Genomic DNA, 19,255 nt, shown 5'->3' on the forward strand with positions numbered 1-19,255 from the left:
GCCATGGAGCTCCTGGGAAGGCTGCATGCTGGCCTGGGGCACAGCCCCTCTGCTGGAGACAACGGGGGCCCTGCAGCAGCTGTGTCCTTAGGCCCCGGAGGGCGATGAGAGGTGGCGCCCAGCCCTAGGGCCAGCTGGGACGGCTCCACGCAGAGCAGGTGCCATGGCAAGCCGGGTGGGGGCAGGAGCCAATCCAAGCAGCCCTGGCTGCCCTGCCCTTGCTGGGGTGCCTAGTTCCCAGCCTGGTGCCTGGTTCCCAGGGTTTTGCTTTCCTAAGCTGCGCCCCACTGTCCCCCCTGCAGCCCAGTGGGGAAGACGCTGCCAGCAAAGGACTAGCCTATAGCAAATACAGGGCCCGAACGCATGACTGTATCCATAAACAGCTGGGGCACAGTGTCCTCGCCAACAGCACCGTGGGGCAGCTGTGCGCTGCCCGGGTCTCCCTGCACCCCGTGCGTGAGCGTGACTAGCCCAGTTACTGCCCCGCGGCGCGGAGGGGCCCGAGCACAGCGGCTTTCACGGCCAGTTGGCGTGACTCGGCGCGTCAGTGAGGTGCAGCGTGTGGGAGGGAAGGCGGCTCTTTCACGCGTGGGGGGCTGGGCACCCGTACGCCAAAGCCAGCAGCAGCACTGGGCTGGGGGGCAGGCGGCTGGGTCAGTCCTGGGCTCTGCCGCTGACGCACGGCCAAGGAGAGCTGTGCTCACCGTGCCGCGTGGCAGGGAAACGGGGGGGGGGGGTTGTTGTAGCTGCACGTGCAGAGGTGCCTGGTCTCAGAGCAGGGCTCCTCCGGCCAAGCGCAATCTGCCACCAGCGCCCCCACCCCCCAGAGGAAACCGTTCAGCTCTGGGGCCGTCCATCAACAAGGCCTCCCGTCCTGGCGCAGCGAGGGGACGGCCCGGCTCTGCAGGGCTCAGGCAGACCCACCTGGGTTACATTTTCGGTCCCCATATTACCAGGCAGCTGTTGGCAAACGGGGGCGGCTGTGCAGGGGTTGGAGGTGGCTGAGGTCTGGCATGGCCAGTGCTGACGCAGCTGCCTGACGGCTGTGAGCCCCGGAGGCCTGTCTTCACTAGCCCACGTATTGCACTGGGCAAGGCGCGGCTCCCCAGCCAGCAGAGCCCGGCACACGGCAGCGCACGCAATGCCACTCCCAAAGGGAGCAGGAGGATCCCGCAGAGGCGCTCGCTGGGGAACGTGCTTGCTTACGGGCAGGGTGGAAACCCCTGGCCTGGGCCATGGGCAAAGGGGCTGTGCCTGCGGGGGCCAGGGCGGGGCTGGCTGCAGGGCGCTGAGCTGGCCTTGGCGAGTCCAGCAGGAGACGGTGGGAGCCATTAACTGCGGGGAGGCGAGGGGCTTGTGTTCCATGTCTGGAGCGCAGCCCAGGCTGCTCCGAGCAAGCGGTGAGAGGCGGCCCTGTGCTCCGGCACGTTGCTCAGACGGGTGGCGAGGCTGGCGGCAGCTCGGGCAAGGCAGAGTTTGTGAAGGAGCCGGAGGACGGTGCCCGGGGCAGAGCCAGGGAGCTGCTGACAGTGGCAGGAATGGAGGGAGCTGGGACAAGGACGGGGAAGGGGAGGTCGGAGGAGGAAGCACTGCAGCTTTCCTGAGCGCCTGGCTGAGGTCAGGGCGGTTGGGGGTTGGGGGTCAAGAAGGCAGGGGCTGGTGCTGGGGTCAGAGAGTGACTAGGGCGGGCAGAGGTGAGACAACGGCTACTCGAGGCCCCTGTTTATGCAGCCCAGGCTCAGGATCGCATTAGCGCTGTTGGCCACAGTGTGGCACTGGGCGCTCGTGTTCAGCTGCGTCTCGTCCCTGCTTCCAGGACAGAGCCCCCAGCCTGTAGCTACGGCCAGCGCGTCTGTGCCCAGCTGGACACGTTTACACTTAGCCCTGTTGAATGCATCGTGTGCGTTTGCACACTCGCCACGCGCCCCAGGACGCGGTCCGTGCCCTGGCCTCGCCATTAGTGACCATGCCTCCCATGTGTGTGTCAGCTGCAGACGTTAGCAGGGCTGAGTTTACGTGTTCTGCCAGCTCGTTGGTAACTAGTCCAGTAGCAGGGGCCAAGAGCCGGTCGATCCCTGCAGGCCTGCGCTAGAAATGCGCCCGCGCGGTGCCGATGCCCTGGTTACAGTGACACTTTCAGACCCGTCCGGGCAGTGTCACCATGTGGATTTGCGCCCCGCTGAATGTTTTAACGGGAACGTCGTGCGGTGCCAAGCCCCTCGCGTGCGCATGGCCAGGAGCAAGCTGCAGGTCCAGGCTTCCCTCTGCTCAGGTGACCCATGGCAGCTGGCGGCATCCTGGTGCCATTAGCATCCCCCCGTCCCCCAGGACGGCTGGCGCAGCAGAGGGCTGGGTGGCACAGCCCAGCAACCGCCCCTCTATTCGGCATTGGTAAGGCCGCATTTAGAATATTGTGTCCAGTTTTGGGCCCCCCACTACAGGAAGGATGTGGACAAGCTGGAGAGAGTCCAGCGGAGGGCAACCAAAATGATGAGGGGGCTGGAGCACAGGACTTCTGAGGAGAGGCTGAGGGAACTAGGCTTGTTTAGTCTGCAAAAGAGAAGAGTGAGGGGGGATTTGACAGCAGCCTTTAACTACCTGAAAGGGGGTTCCAGGGAGGATGGAGCTAGGCTGTTCGCGGTGGTGGCAGATGACAGAACAAGGAGCAACGGTCTCAAGTTGCAGGGCGGGAGGTCTAGGTTGGACATTAGGAAAAACTTTTTCCCCTAGGAGGGTGGTGAAGCTGAGGAGAGACCCCAGCTCGAGGAGGACAGACTGCCAGGCGTGAGAAGGGGGCAGGCGTGGGCTGTGGCAGAAGCCTGGGGCTCTCTCACCTGGGACCCAACCAAGGAAGGACGTCAGCGAGAGAGGGACAGAGCCTGAAACCGGCGCGCACCCCACGTGGCTGGTGACGGGGCGTGACCCGCATGGAGTGTGCTGTAACCTTTATGGCTCTGTGTTAACCTCAGGCTGTCCGGCGCTGCTTCCACTTGGCTAATAAATCCGCCTTTGTTTTGTAACGCTGTTTGGGTGTCTCTGCAAACGCTGGCTGGGCCCCCTTGGTCCCTGCAGAGTGTCCGCGGCGCGGCCAGGCCTGTCTCAGTGGGACTGGCTGAGCAGAGCGCACGGTGTGAAGCAGGCGGGCTGGAGCCCGGTAGCTCAGACGAGGAGGCGCTGAGGCCGTGTGACCTGCCCAGCAGGAAGGGTCCGACCCACTGGGGGTCTGGCACACTGAAGGGCGCGCCAAGAGGCTGTATGCAAGCGGGCACAGCACAGAGCTGGTGAATCCCTGACAATCACCAAGGGTCTGCACATGTCAGTCCAATAAACGTGAGCCTGTTTCTCAGGACGCAGGCAGTATGGGTTTGCCCATATTTGGATGACTGGCTAATCAAGAGTCGCTCCAGACAACAGGCCAGAAGCCTTTCATAAGTAACACTGCCAGTCGACAAGGTAGGCCTTCTGAGCGACAGGCAGAAGTCCGTCCTGACTCCTACACAGAGGATAGAGCTCATAGGAGCAGTCCCAGACTCCACGCAGGCCAGGGCCTACCTCCCGGAAGCCAGGTTTCAGGCCATAGGCTCCAGCCTAGAAGCAGCACCCTACAACTACAGCCAGAAAATGCCTGACGCTGCTGGGCCACCTAGCGGCATGCACATACGTCGTGCAAGATGCCAGACTGTGTCCCAGGCCACTACAGGCTTGGTTGGCCTCAGTATTCAGCCCGGCCAGGCTTGCATGGAGAAGGACTCTCCAACCCTCCATCGGGGCTAGAGACGCTGCACTGGCGGCTAGACCCACAGCTGTCCCATTTACTCCACCCGCCCCCACTCTGGCCCGAGTGACCGACGCGTTGGACATCATCTGGGTCAGTGCAGGGCTCCAGGGCTCTGGAAGATCTCTCCATGCACATCACTGTGAGGGAGCTGAGCGCAGCGTGACTCACCTGGCAGGCCTTCAGGCTGTTAGAAAAGAAAAGATTTTCTTTTCAGGATCTTATTCAGGGGGAGGTGGCAAAGCGCCGCGTTTCTTGTCACACTCACACACATTCCTACCCAAGAAGTTCTGCAAGCTGGTGTCATATAATGACCAGTCCTTTTATGCGTTGCTCAAGCTGGGCTCATGGCCAGCTAGGCTGGGCACGAGGAAGGAGCCGGGCTCTGTCAGTTCCAAGGTGACGATTGCAGAACGGGAGTTGAAACTCAAAGTTTCCATGTTTTTACACTTGCCGCTCTCATGTCAGGCTCTGGGCCTGGCTGTGTCCTGCTGCCTCGGGCTCAGGATGGCTGTTAATCACCAGCTCACTGCAAGCCTGACCAGTCTCTGATTTCTGTGCTTTGTCTGTTCCCAGGGTGGATCCTTCTGTACTTTAGGGCCGTTTATTTGCATGTTATGGTCCTTGATATGCATTCTTCAGCCTTCAGCATCAGGATGGCAGGTGGCGCCTTTTCATGCGCTGCACATACATTCCCTAGTCACACACACACACATACACAGAGAGACGTTTAGTTCAATAGTACACGTTTCAGGACAGAGCTCACTGCCAGAAACTACCAAGATGGAGTTCAGTCCTGCCACACTAAACAGCACTGTGCCCTTCTCATCACAGCACAGGACAAAGCTACATCTACGTCTACCTCGCTCTCGTTTACACAATAAACAAGGAGTCTGATTCATCTGGTTCGTTTGCACAGCTCCTGGGGCGGGCTCACATTGTTCCCCTTTTGACCCTTCAGTTTGAATGTATTGAATGGGTCACACCTTATATCATTGTCTCAGGGCCAGGGGCTGAGAGGCAAGCTGAGCGTGTGGTTTCATTGTAAAACACATTCTTCTCGTCCAACAGCACAGACAGCACGTTATACAAGGCATAAACAGCTTCGTATTAAACCAGTCAGCAATGCGTGGAACGTTATGGATAACATCCCCCTGGCTGTGGGTGACCAGCCCATGAGGCCATGCATAAATAAGCTTATTGGCTTCACTGCGATGGCGTGCAAGGCCACGTTCACGATTCCCATGCCAGGGGGGGACCAGCCCAGCAATGCTGCCCATCACTCATGTGTTAGCTTCTGGCCAATTCTTGTAAACACCCACTTCATAATTGTATTGACGTTTTCTTGAGGCACAATCGCCATGGCTCTGCACCCTTCTGTCTGGCAGTGCGGCTGGTTCTGCACATTAGGGGGTACACGCAGCACTTGTAAAACAGTCACATTCAGTCCCAGGGGCCTAAACCAGTGACTGGTGCTCCTGGGATGTTGGGCTCAGTAGTCAGCTGATGTCAATGGTACTCTTCACTTTACATTGTCACTGTCATTCGTCCCATGCTGCAGACCCAGTGGGCTCCTGATTCACAGGTTTGCAAGCCCAATGCCAGCAGCAGCAGCACACAAGAGTGCATTGTCTTCAAGATCTTCCAGCCTTCACAGGGCTGTTAATCTGAAACACAAAGCAGAACAACGTCTCCTCCCTGTGCCAGAGGTATCACTAACACATTCAAGCTAATTTAATTAACTTTTACTCTCACTCAGAACCAGCCAGGCTGAGTCCCTCCTCCCCCAGCCCGTTTTCCCTGGGAGGAGATTCTTGAGCTTTTATCTGTGCTCTGAGCACCCCACCCTGAAATTTCCAGAGGCTCCCGTCACAGGAGGCATTTTTCATAGGACCCTGTTAGCAAAGTTAACCAGCACTTTTACTTCTGTCAGAGCGTCTGTTCCCAGGACCCCTTTTTCTTCCAAATCGATTGAACTTGATTGCCCGTCGTTCTTCCTCTTTCCTACCTGATAGAGGATGTTCTTCTTCGAGGTGTGTTGCTCATCTCCATTCCGCTACAGGTGTGTGCACGCCTCCGTGCACGGTTACCGGAACTTTTTTCCCCTTGGCAGATCCCGTAGGGCTGGCTCTGGTGCCCCTTGGAGTCCCGCGCACATGCTGCGGTATATGAGGCACTGCCGCCCCTACACCCCCTCAGTCCCTTCTTTCCGCCCGTGAGGGTTACTGGAACTGCCTTTGCTTGCATCGCAAGTGCTTCATTCCCCTTGTTTGGACTGTTAGCGTTGTTGGTGTTAATTAGATAGTTCGATTAACTGTGAATAGTGGTCGTTAGGACCTAGAGTAGTCCCGGCTGGGACTTAGCTGAGACCAGGGTTTGCCCCAGTCACTGGGCTTCAAACCGTGTGCCTCCTGCAGGACGGCTTTCCCGCTCAGCGACCCCCCCGACAGCTGCCTGACATGCTTGGGGGAAGCTCATCGCAAGGAGAAGTGCAAGATCTGCAGGACTTTCAAACCTCGGCTCAGAAAGAGAAATCCGCCTGGAAGCCTGGCTCGTGGGGGCAGCGCTTCGAACGGTTCCGAGCTAACCCGCTCCGCCTTGGTACCGAGTGTGGCATCAGTACAGAGCGACCTTGACTCGGCACCAGGCCACATCCCTGGTGCAGAAGAAGAGACAGAAGCAACGCTCGGGGCGCGGACACTCCCCTGCACTGTCCAAGCAGGCGGGGTCGAGCACTGAACCACACCGAGGTCGTCCCGTGGAGACCCACTCGCAGGAGCCAGCGTCTCCAGCCAGGGAGCCACCCCCCCGCTCCTGGGAATGGGGGAGCCCCTCAGCACCTACCAGCGCCGTCGACACCGGAGGCCTGTCAGGCGGCAAGAGCTTTGCTGGCCTTGCCTCCACCGCCTCCGCCCTGATCTCCACCGAGAGAGAAAGGGCCGGAGTCACAGGGGAAGCCCGCGTGAATGGTTCAGGAGATCCCCGGTACGGGGAGGAAGATCTCCGGCAGGCCGGTCGCCTGGGGTGCAGCAGCATCGCTTCCCTAGACGTTGTTCCAGGCCCCGCACCGAGGCGGTGCCGAACCCGGTCCCCGGAGTTGGACTCGGCGCCGAGAGGCACGCGGCGCCGCCAAGTCCCCTGTGCTGAGACGACCCAGCTCGTCGGAGCATGGTTCTGCACACCGGCACCAGCCGCAGCACCCACATTAACCATGTTGCCGAGGCTGAGAGGACGCTCTCCGGAGCAAGGGATCACACACGGAGCGGGGCACCACGCCCCACCCCGGCTCGGTACCGCACAGCGGGAGCCTTGGAGACAGCCCCACTGTGGTCTTCGGATGCTGCCTCGGTATCCTCGCAGGGGGGTAGTCGCCAGGCGAGTCACATCAACAAAAGGTGCCAGAGCCCCCGGTGCAGGGAGCCCAGGGATGGCCTCAAGGACAGTGTCACCCCAATGGCTGGATTGGGGCCCCTGGGGTTTCCCGGTGGGACCAGGACCACAGTCCATCAGGTCCTCGGGTGTGCAGTCAGTGCCAGCGGTACCGGGGAAGGGCCACCATTCGCCCTCGGACAACGACTCGGACCCACAGGAAGGGACTTCTGTGGGGACTGCTTGTCGACGGGAAGGGGTGCCACCGCCTGCTGGGCCCCTCCCATCCTCCTCCTCCTCACTGACGAAGCACGCCCCCAGGGCCACGCCGCACCCTGGCAGATTTCAGGGCACGCCAGGAGCTGCTCAAGAGGGTGACCTCCGCCCTGGGGCTGGAGATGAAGGAGCGAAAGAGCCTTTTTAACGTCCTAGCGGCGGCTGCCCCAGCGCGGGCAGCTCTCCCCGTCTACGAAGGGGTGCTCAAGGTAGCGAAGGCCTTGTGGCAAACCCCCTCCTCTGTAGCCTGATATCTAAAGGGCCAAGAAAAGTATTATGTCCTCGCCACGGGGTTCGAATTCTTGTTCCCCCAGCCCTCCCCTGGGTGCCTGGGGTTGGATGCTGCCAACCGCGGGATGGGCAGGGACAGCCGGACTCTGCACTGGAAAACAATGTATTCCACGGCAAGCCTACAGTTTAGGATTGCCAACCAGCAGGCCCCCTGGGCAGGTCTAATTTAACCCTTGGGGACTCGCTGGGGCGCTTCGCTGAGGCTGTGGACCTGGACCAGTGCTGGATTTTAATATCGCTGTGGAAGAGGGTACCATGGCAGCGCTCCAGGCAGCCTCCGATGCGGCTGACTCGACGGGCAGAGCCATACCCCCGCCATCTGCATGCTCAGAAGTTCGTGGCTCCAATCCTCCGGGCCAGCGTCCATCCAGGACCTTCCCTTTGACGGGTCTGCCTTGTTCTCGGACCAGACTGATGCGAAGTTGCATGGTCTGAAGGTCTCGAGGGCCACGCTTCGCTCCATGGGCCTTTACACGCCGCAGTCCCGTAGGCATCAGTCACGTCCCCAGGAACAACCGCAGCAGAGGTATCAGCCACGGCTGTTCACGACCTACGGACAACGGGACAGAAATAGGGGGTCTGGGAGACGCCATCCGCCCCGAGTCCCTCCTCAGCTCCCTAGCGGGCTCATCTAGGCGGTCGGGCACTCAGAGGAGGCCCTTTTGATGGTGCGCCTGAGGGTGGAGCCCCAGCCTGTTTCCTGGATCCCTCCTGCCCCTTTTTAAACCGCCTAGCGCCCTTCCGATCCGAGTGGGCCAAACTGACTTCGGACGGCTGGGCCCTTGGCATCGTTTCGGCGGACTATGCCCTCCAGCTTGTTTCTTCCCCGCAACAACCATCCCCCTCCATCCCTCTTCAGGGACCCCTCTCATGAGCTCCGCGTTCAGGAGGTGGAGACCCTCCTCAGCCTGGGAGCAGTGGAAACGGTCCCTCAGGGCCTGGCAGGAAGAGGGTTCTACTCGAGGTACTTCCTCCTTCCCAAGGCGAAAGGGGGGTCTACGCCCCATAGTAGACCTGCGTCGTCTCAACAAATATATCAAGAGACTCATGCTTTGCATGGTCTCCCTAGCCTCCATAGTCCCTGCCCTGGATCCAGGAGACTGGTACGCCGCCCTTGACCTCAAGGACACATCTTTTCACATATCGCTCCTCCCCAGCCACAGGCGCTTCCTTCGCTTCATGGTGGCGGCTCCCACCACCAGTTCACGGCTTTACCCTGTGGCCTGTCCTCGGCCCCGAAGGCGCTCACCCAATGCTGGCGCTGGTGGCTGCGCAGCTGAGGCGAAAGGGGTGCGAATTTTCCCCTCCCTGGCCGATGTGATAATCAAAGGCAGGTGCAGGTCCCAGGTTCAGCGCAGTGTGAGCCTGACAGGCACCGCTCGCTGCCGGCTGGGCCTGCTGGTAAACACACAAAAGTTTGCATTAATTCCAGTGCAGCGCATAGAGTTCCCGGCGCAATCCTGGTTGCTTCCCAGGCCAGGGCCTTCCTGCCCCAGCCCCGTGCACTTCAAGGCCATGTCCTCCATTACTGCCCACCTGCACCAGTGCCCTACGACGGCAGCCAGGCACTGCCTGCAGCTGTTAGCACACATGGCGGCCTGCACCTGTGCGTGAGGCTGGCTCTCCTGAAGCTCAGGCCGCTTCAGTCGTGGCTGGCCTTGGTGTACAGTCCGAGCAGGCAATCGCTGGATTGGGTGGTCACAGGGCCCCCCCACCCCCCCCGCAAGTCCTAGCCTCCCTAGACTGGTGGTGGCCCCCCTGGCAGTGTTAGGGGCGTTCCGTTCGAGGAGCTGGTCCCTCGGTTACCCTGATATCGGACGCCTCGCACGTAGGGTGAGGTGCCATATCAGCGCCGACCTCAGCACACGGGTCTGGTGGAGGGAAGGGAGGCGCCGGCACATCAGTGTGAAAGATCTGCGAGCCATTCGCAGGGCATGCCGAGTCTTCCTCCGCTTCACTGCGGGCAAGGCGGTAATTGTCTGTGCTGCGTGCGGCCATGTACTACATCGACAGGCGGGGGCCCGTTCGTCAGCCTGACGCAGGGAAGCTAGCTGTCCGTGGGACACAATTGTCACACGATGGCCGGGGGTGAGGAACGACGAGGCGGCCCGCCTCAACAGGTCGTTCTTACCCCACCACGGTTGGTGGGGGGTTCCACGATCTCCCGGAGGTGCGGCTCTCCCCAGGTGGACCTGTTCACATTAGCATGGAACGAGAAGTGCCCACTGTTCTGCTCTCTCCGTGGTCGAGAGGCCGGGTCGATCGCCGACGCCTTCCTCCTGCAGCGGTCAGGGAACTTCGTGTTCACATTCCCACCCATTCCCCTCCTGCACGGAGTCCTGCTAAAGATCAAGAGGGACAAAGCAGATGCCATCTTGATCGCTCCGGCCTGGCCGCGCCAGCACGGGTTCAGCATGCTGCTGGACCTCTCCATCTCCCCACCTCTGGAGCCTCTGAGACGGCATGGTCTCCTGTCCCAGGACCACGGTCGCCTGCTGCACCCAGACCTGGACTCCCTGCACCTCACGGCGTGCAGGTTCTGTGGCTGATGGAAGGCGAGCGAGCCTGCTCGATGCAGGTCCAAGAAGTCCTGCTGGGTAGCAGGAAGCCCTCCACGCAGGTCGTGTACCAGGCTAAGTGGAAGCGGTTTTACTTGCTGGTCCTGTTACGTCTCACGGGGCCCCCCTTTGAACCCTAGCTTCATGCCCGCTGCTCCTGCTGTCCTGGAAGGTGGCCTTCTTGTGGCCATTACCTCGGCAAGGAGGGTCTCCGAGATCAGGGCGCTGACCCTGGTGTTCTATAAAGATAAGGTTCAGTTGAAGCTGCACCCGGCCTTCCTGCCCAAGGTGGTTTCCCAATGTAATTGTAACCAAGGTATTTTTCTCCCTGTGTTTTTTCCCAAACCACAAAGTTTGGAGGAGGAGAGAAGGTGGCACACACTAGATGTGAGATGGGCCCTGGCTTTCTACATCAAGTGCATGAGACTGTTCCAGAGCTCTTCGCAGCTCTCCATCACAGTGGCTGACCAGATGAAAGGCTCTCACCTGTCTCCGCCCAGCGCATCTCCTCATGCATAACTTTCTGCATCAAGTTCTGCTATGAGCAGGCGAAGGTGTCGCTTCCGGGAACCATCACAGCGCACTCAACCAGAGCTCAGGCTTCGTCTACAGCCTTCCTAGCGATAGTGCCCATGCACGACATCTGCAGAGCTGCCACCTGGTTGTTGGTGCATACCTTCACGTCCCACTACGCCATTGTCCAGCAGGTGTGCGAAGATGCAGGTTTTGGCAGAGCGGTGCTGCAGAGAGCTCATCGGTAACGCCTACCCACCTCCAAGGTATTGTTTGTTAGTCACCTGTGGCGGAAAGGACATGAGCAAGCACTCGAAGAAGAAGAGCAGCAGTTACTGGTAAGTAACCTTGTTTTTCTGTAAATACAGTTACGGTGCTCATTGATTTTTTCCCCGCTTAATGCAGTATTCCACACAACGTTAGTAACAAGACAAACAACACACAATCTTCGTTGCAAGACTAGATCCATGGTGTTGTGTTTCAACTGTTTTGCTAGCGCCAGCTTTTCCTGAAGTTCTGAAAGGCAAGAAGAACATTTTCTACCCCCGGGGGGGGGGGGGGAGGAGATTATTGCTTAAAATACCCCTTCCTTTTACAATTTTTTTTTTTGCTGTTTGCAGGCAAAATAGAGGGATTAGCCCCATATTTTCCTCTCTGTAGGCAGGCCAGGTTTGTAATGTTTTTACTTTACTTTCTTGGCGGGTTGAACTCTGAGCCTTTCGGTTTCAAGTAGTTTGTTTGCTACCCAGATATGTCCATTCTTTGCAGCTCCTTTGTGCTACTTTGTCACCAACAAAAAAAAGGATCCAGAATCTTTCCCCATTATCCTGGTTCTGGCCATGGCCACATTCTTTTGGTTCTTAGAAGATATTGAATTTCATGAAGCGTGGAAACACCAAAGGTTAAATGCTAACAAAACCAATTCATCTTAAACCCGCAAGGCAGGGTGTTACAAACCAAGAGAGTGGTTTAGGTCCTTAAAACCTTCCAGATTTACACAAGATATTTGAACTCACAAATTCTCTTTTTCCCTTGCACTGCTCTAATTATTTTCACACAGCTGTACACAAATTACAGTCCCTTTTATACATTTGGAGGCAGTTAAGTTCCAGTGGAAACCTCTTTTTTCCTTTTAGTGATTTTAACTAAATCATCCATATTCAAATCATTTCAGTCAGGATTATTCACAGACCATTCCTTTGGGAAAAGGGCCCATTTTCCTTCAGAATGGTTGCAAAGAATGCAATAATTCTTTTCCTGTAACACTTTCCACAACTTTCAACTGTTTAATTCTCTTCAACTTTTGTAGTATTCGTTTCTACCAAAGCTACTCTTAACTCTTCTCTTTTCCTTTAAATCACTTACTTTTGCCTTCAGTTTACTGTATCTTGGCTTTATGATGTTACTCTGTGCCGCCATCGCTTTTAATGTTTCGCTGGCAAGGCAACATGGTTTTGTAATCTGAAACCCTTCATTCTCTTACTCAGAGTGCTGTGTTCATCAGCCACTGGTTTTACTGAGCTGATTCTTATGTGTTTTATTTATGTATTAAGGTGACCTATTGTGCTTGTAAAACCTGAGCCATCAAGTACCATTTTTGCAACACAGATGCCTTAGTCTGTGCTTTGTCAAAAACTTCTCACATCCATATATCCAAAGTTCCCTCCCTCAAAAGCTCAGAAAAACAGACGTGCAAAGAGGGGTGGAGGGGTGAAAAGCACCCAATTAACCCTGTGAGATCATTTTAAAATACAGTCTAACAACAACAACATTCCTTAACATGCCAACTGTGGCTTTAACCCTTAACTCTCCAAACAAAAAGAAAGAGTGGCAGAGGAAAGGGGAGAGAGAGAGAGAGAGAGAGAGAGGGAACTTGGAGCAGCAACAGAGGAAGATGGAAAACCTAAGCCAGGAAAAGTACAGACAGTAACAACAAATCTGGAAGTGGGGCTCCATGGGCCAGAGCATCTGGAAACCCCCACTCCAGTCCCTATCCACGCTGAAATGAGAGTGGCTCTGGTGTCCAGGGACTATGCCCGAACCTTTGCAAAACTCCGTTTAAAAGGTGTAATTTCTTGAACAAAGGGTAGTGGGTGTTGTGTTTCCTGACCCACTGAGCTGCCTTCTCTTAAACATGTGTCTTGAACCCGTGCAAAGCAAAGCCCTGTGTCCTTCGGCATTTTAACAGAGAAGCAGCGTTGTAAAAACTCCTTTATCCTTCAGAGTTTTAACAGAAACAGTTTAAACTCCTATGTGCCAAACCATAGCATCAACTCCTACATCCTTCACAGCTGATTGCAACAACAGCATCCAAACGCCTAGACATCCTGCAGAGTTCAGAAGGACAAGCTCCTGCTCCCTTCGGAGGTTGTCAAATAATTTCAAGCACTAAAGCAGTTCCAGAGGGGTCGCCGTGTTAGTCTGTATACAGCAAAACCAGCCAGAGTCCTGTAGCACCTTAAAGACTAGCACATTTCTGCGGGCATAAGCAGCTGATGCAGCTGACGAAGTGGGTTGCAGCTAACGAAAGCATAAGCCTGCAGACGTTTGTTAGTTGTTAAGGTGCTCCAGGACTCGCGTTGTTAAGCAGTGACTCTTGTATCCTTCAGAGTTAGTTGCAACAGTAATAACACCCAAACGCCTGTGTCCTTCAGGGTTAGGGGTACAAAACTCCTATGTCCTTCCGAGTTTGTCTGCTTAACCAAAACAAAGACATTTTAGCTCTTCCTCTATAGTGCCAGGATTGCTAAAGCCGGCTGTGTGCACACCAGTTCACAACAAGCGTGACATACTGCCAACGTTCCCCCTTTCGTAACTCTCCACCCAAAGCTTACACTTCGAAAAGAAAAGACTAGCAGGGTCTTATTCGGGGGACATGGCGATACGCCGGGTTTATTGTACATGTAAGCCGTCACATTCACACACACACTCATAAAGTTCTGCATATAATTATCATTTCTTTTATGCCTTGCTCGAGCCAGCCTAGTGGCCAAGCAGGCACCTGGGCACCAGGAGGGAGCCGGGTCTGTCGGTCACATAGCCGATGCTCCAAGCTTTCGACAATTGCAAAACGAAACCCAAAGTTTCCATGTGTTTACCCAGCTTTGACACTCGCTGCTCTCATGTCAGGCTCTGGGCCTGGCTGTGTCCTGCTGCCCCTGGGTTCAGGATGGCTGTTAATCACCAGCTCATTGCAAGTCCGACGAGTCTCTTATTTCTGTGCTTTGTCTGTTCCCAGGGTGGATCCTTCTGTACTTTGATAGGTATTCTTCAGCCGTCAGGGTCAGGATGGGGCAGTTGGCATCTTCACTCCCCTCCTGTTGTCAGAGCAGTTTTGGCTGGTGTCTTTGTACGCCCTGCACACACATTCCTCACTCACTCACTCACTCACTCACACACAGAATTTATCAGGCTAGTTTTGGTTCAGTAGTGCCAGTTTCAAGACAGAGCTCGCTGCAAGAAACCAGCACGCCGGAGCCCACTCCTGCCCCACTGAACAGCCCTGTGCCGTTCTCATAACAGTCTAGGGAAAAGCTACATCTACCTCTCTCACTCACACAATAAAACAAGGGGTCTACGTCTGATTTGTTTGCACAGCTCCTTGGGATGGCTCGCAAGGGCCCATCTGCAGGGCACACGTGTGTCAGTCAGAACAGACAACACAACAGCGATGTTTTATATCAACAAACAGGGTGGAGCTCTCTCCTCTCTCCTGTGCCAGGAACCTTTGGAAATTTTGTGTAGCCCACACGATACACCTAGAAGCGACTTCCCTCCCGGGATCACAAAACATGTTGGCAGACTACCTCAGCAGATCAATAGAGGTCCAGAAGTGGTCCCTCCAGAAGATGTGGTCTCTCCAGCATCTTCCAGAAGTGGAGAATTCCCCACATGGACTTAGTCACAACAGAATCCAACAGGAAATGTGCACAATTCTGCTTATTCCAGAACCACAGCCCGGGGTCAGTCGTGGCTGACTTTCTCCTCCAGTGGACAGGTCACCTGTTCTACGCATTCCCTCCGACCCCGCTGGTGCACAAGGCCCTCCTGAAGTTCAGGAAGGAAAGGTCCTCAGTAATATTAATAGCGCTGGTGTGGCCATGCCAGCACTGGTAAGCCATGCTCCTCAATCTCTCGGTGGAGGCCCGTCTCACTCTCCTGTTGATGCCAGATCTGATCACACAGGACATGGCCGCCTTCATCACCCGAACCTGCAGTTGCTTCACCTCATGGTGTAGCAGATCCATGGCTGAATCCCCAGAAGAGGGACTGTTTGGACCAGGTCAGGGAGATCCTGTTGCGTAGTCGGAAACTGCCCACTAGGCCTACCTACTTGGCAAAATGGAAGCGGTTCTCGATCTGGTCTGCACTGAAAGGCCCCTCACCGGAGGCATCCTCCATCCCTGTCATCTTAAACCACCACCAGGGGCTTGCAGTATCATCAGTCAAGGTACATCTGGTGGCGGTTTCAGCTTTTCATCTGTGGGCAGCAGGCCAGTCGATTTTCGCAAATGACACAGTAACGCGGTTATCAAGGGATTGGAGAGGGTGTTTCCTCAGTCCCCCAATGGGACCTGAACCTAGTTCTATCAGAATTAATGAAGCCGCCGTTGGAGCCACTGGCTATGAGTTCCCTGCTATACCTAACTTGGGAAGTAGCCTTCCTGGGGGTGATTAGCTCCGCTAGGAGCGCGTCGGAATGTAAGGCCCTCACATCGGAACCGCTCACGCTGCCTTTTTCAAGGACAAGGGCCGTTTACTCCCGCGTCTGGCCTTCCTTCCAAAGGTAGGATCACAGTTCCACGCAAACCAGGACATCTTTCGTCCCGCACGCTGACAACACAGACCAGCTGCTTCGCTCACTGGATGTTAGGAGGACACTGACGTTCTACCTCGACAGAACCAAGCCCTTTCGGAAAACACCTCCACTATTCATGGCAATTGCAGATAGAATGAGGGACCTCCAGGTCTCTTCACAGAGAATTTCTTCCTGGATGACATCTTGCCTCAAGACCTGTTATAGCCTGGCGAAGGTGCCCCGAAAGGCTTCTCACCGGCGGCATCCTCTATCCCTGGCCCCTGCAATCACAGCCCGCTCCACAAGGGCACGGGCAGCCCATCCTCAGCAGCATTCTGCGTTTGAGTCCCCATGCTAGCAGACCACGTTTTCTTTACACATCTGTTTCTTTATCTGGCGGTGGCAGGTACTATTAGAGAACAGCGCCTTCTGAACAGCCCGATATCGCATTGTCTGGATGTCACTTAGACGGGGTGTGAAGGTGTGACCACATCCTTCTGAGCTTTTGGCTGCTGTCTCTCACAACCACAACCACAAGTGTTGGAAGTGATTCCTTGCTAGGCAGAATGCCAGCAAACAAAGTTTTCTTTAAACATCTTAAGATCTGTTTTTACTTGGTGGTGAAGGGAGGAGCAGAGTGGGGTGAGCACGGGGGGAGGGGCTGTGTGAGGTGAGCACGGGGGGGGCAGAGTGGGGTGAGCACGGGGGGAGGGGCAGAGTGGGGTGAATATGGGGGGAGGAGCAGAGTGGGGCGAGTGGGGTGAATATGGGGGGAGGGGCAGAGTGGGGTGATCACGGGGGGAGGGGCAGAGTGGGGCGAGTGGGGTGAATATGGGGGGAGGGGCAGAGTGGGGTGATCACAGGGGAGGGGCAGAGTGGGGCGAGTGGGGTGAATATGGGGGGAGGGGCAGAGTGGGGTGAATATGGGGGGAGGAGCAGATGGGGCGAGTGGGGTGAATATGGGGGAGGAGCAGAGTGGGGTGAGCACGGGGGGAGGGGCAGAGTGGGGTGAATATGGAGGGAGGAGCAGAGTGGGGTGATCACGGGGAAGGGGCAGAGTGGGGCGAGTGGGGTGAATATGGGGGGAGGGGCAGAGTGGGGTGATCACGGGGGGAGGGGCAGAGTGGGGCGAGTGGGGTGAATATGGGGGAGGAGCAGAGCGGGGTGAGCACTGGGAAACCTGCTGGTCCCGAGGAGGAACAGGCTACGGTGAGCTGCCGGGAGGTGTAGATGGGGGCAATCGGCTTGACAGGGCTGGCTTGGGATGTGTGTGGGGAAGCGGGGATTCAGACCAGCACCGTGGAAGGGCAGGAGAGGGTGATCCCCAGGGCAGGGATGGATTGAGGTTAATCTTTGGGATGAGCACCGGGACAGGAGCGCGTGAGGACGCCAGCCAGAGCCTGCTGGTGCCAGGCACCGGCCTGCAGCAGATTGGAGGAACGGATTCAGGAGAGCACCACGTGGGACGCTGGCTGGGGCAAGCCGGGGGTCAGCAGTAGAACGTGGGGCGCCCTGGGAGCGGGACACTTTGGCTGGAAGGGTTTGGGGCTCAGCAGGCAGGAATGGGTTCATGGAATTCATATGAATAGATGCGGAGCCCAGAGGGGCTCCCAGCCCAGCTGGTCTGGTCTCCTGTGTATCGCAGGACCAGAACCTCGCCCACTGAGTGCAGGGCCAGGAGCTCGTCTTTGGCTGCCTTGGGACTTTGTCCCATTGGCCAAGGACCCGCACTGGCAGAAAGGTATGTCCCAGAGGAATGTGTCTGGCTTCAGATTCCAGACCTTAGTTCTTGCTAGAGCAACGAGCCCTTTAGCCCCTGGGACTTTCTGCCTGGGAAGATACATGGACCCTGTAAGCAAGTCACCTCCGATAAACCAAACAGACTGCGTCCGTCTCACTTAAATCTTACGCCTCTCACTGTCAGATGCTTTTTCCAGCCCTTGGATAGTTTTTGTGGCTATTTCTGCACCATCTCCAATTTGTCCACATCCTTTTTAAAATGTGGATGCTAGGACTGGACACAGGACTCCAGTATCAGACTCGCCAACGCCATCTACCGAGGTAAAATCACCTCCCTGCTCCTCCTGGGTACACCCGTTTATACATCCCAGGAGCGCACTAGTCCTGTTTGTCACAGCGTCGCATGGGCGGCTCAGACTCATTATGAGCCCTACATCTTTTCCAGAGTCGCTACTTCCCAGGAGGCAGTGCTCGAACCTGCGAGTCCCGCCTGCGCGCCTTCTCCCTAGATGTATTTGGATGTATTAAAACACGTTGTTTGAATGAGCTCAGTTTACCCAGCAATGCAGATTGTTGTGTATGCCTGCCCTGTCCTCATTATTATTTACCCCGCTGCCAAGCTTTGTGTCTTCCCCAGAGTTTACCAGCCGTGCTTTTCTATTTACTTCCGCATCATTGATGAAAATGTTGAATGATGTCTGGCCTAGCACCAGTATCTGTGGGATTCCACTCGAATCATAGAAGAGGAGGGTTGGACGGGAGCTCAGGAGGTATCTAGTCCAACCCCTGCTCAAAGCAAGACCAACCATTTTTGTTGCCCTTCTCTGGACTTTCTCTTGTTTGTCCACATCCTTTTTGTAGTGGGGGGCCCAAAAATGGACACAATACTCCAAATGCGGCCTCACCAATGCCGAATAGAGGGGAATAATCACTTCCCACGATCTGCTGGCAATGCTCCTACTAATGTAGCCCAATATACCATTAGCCTTCTTGGCAACCAGGGCACACTGCTGACTCATATCCAGCTTCTTGTCCACTGTAACCCCCAGGTCCTTTTCTGCAGAGCTGCTGCCTAGCTCGTCGGTCCACAGTCTGTAGCTGTGCATGGGATTCTTCCATCCTAAGTGCAGGACTCTGCACTTGTCCTTGTTGAACCTCATCAGATTTCTTTTGGCCCAATCCTCCAGTTTGTTTAGGTCGCTCTGTATCCTATCCCTACCTTCCAGGGTATCTACCACTCCCCGTAGCTTAGTGTCATCCGCAAACTTGCTGAGAGTGCAATCTACCCCATCTTCCAGATCATTAATGAAGATGTTGAACAAAACCGGCCCCAGGACCAACCCCTGAGGCACTCCACTTGTGACCAGCTGCCAGCTAGACATGGAGCCACTGATCACTGCCCCATTTGATGATGATTCCCTGTTAACAGCTACTTTTTGAGATCTGTCAGTTAGCCAGCTCTTAATCCATTTAACACATGGGTTATTGATATTTTATAGTGCTAACTTTTTAGCTTGAAGGGTGTGCAGTACTAAATCAAACACCACACAGAAGTCTGAAAGTATTTGGAATGGTCTTTATCAGACAGGTTGGTAATCCCATCAAAGAACAGAATCAGGTTTGTTTGACACGACCTATGTTCTAAAAACCAGTGCCTGGCATTAATGATGTTCCTCGCCTCACATTCTTTGTTGATTGGCTCACCAGCAGCTTCTGCATTATGTGTTGTGACTGATGTCAGGCTGACTGGCCTGTAATTACCTGCAGCAGAGTGCCGGCCCTTTCTGACAATTCACATAACGTTAGCACTCTTCCAGTCTGCTGGACTTCCCTGCTCTTCCAAGATTTACTAACATTAACATCAGCAGAGCAGACACCTGCAGCCAACGCTTTCCAGACCGAGGGGGTGGGGGGTGCACCCGGGGCCGGTGGGGA

At 55.9% G+C, this 19,255-nt stretch overlaps 1 protein-coding gene across 1 annotated transcript in view; it reads left to right on the plus strand.

Annotated features, from left to right (window-relative positions):
- PLEC (plectin) overlaps nucleotides 1-19,255 on the plus strand; it is a 147,577-nt gene that overhangs the window by 68,706 nt on the left and 59,616 nt on the right. Inside the window, exons 33-40 of the mRNA XM_067560057.1 lie at nucleotides 6,193-6,376; nucleotides 7,487-7,629; nucleotides 8,122-8,237; nucleotides 8,571-8,675; nucleotides 8,953-9,112; nucleotides 9,898-10,247; nucleotides 10,410-10,557; nucleotides 10,770-10,976. Coding sequence (XP_067416158.1) covers nucleotides 6,193-6,376; nucleotides 7,487-7,629; nucleotides 8,122-8,237; nucleotides 8,571-8,675; nucleotides 8,953-9,112; nucleotides 9,898-10,247; nucleotides 10,410-10,557; nucleotides 10,770-10,976 — 1,413 coding nt within the window. The remainder of the gene's footprint in view (nucleotides 1-6,192; nucleotides 6,377-7,486; nucleotides 7,630-8,121; nucleotides 8,238-8,570; nucleotides 8,676-8,952; nucleotides 9,113-9,897; nucleotides 10,248-10,409; nucleotides 10,558-10,769; nucleotides 10,977-19,255) is intronic.

The sequence above is a fragment of the Emydura macquarii genome, unplaced genomic scaffold (genome assembly GCF_026122565.2).
Source record: "Emydura macquarii macquarii isolate MOO-44397 ecotype Brisbane River unplaced genomic scaffold, CSIRO-AGI_Emac_v2 contig_2246, whole genome shotgun sequence".
Taxonomy (NCBI): domain Eukaryota; kingdom Metazoa; phylum Chordata; order Testudines; family Chelidae; genus Emydura; species Emydura macquarii.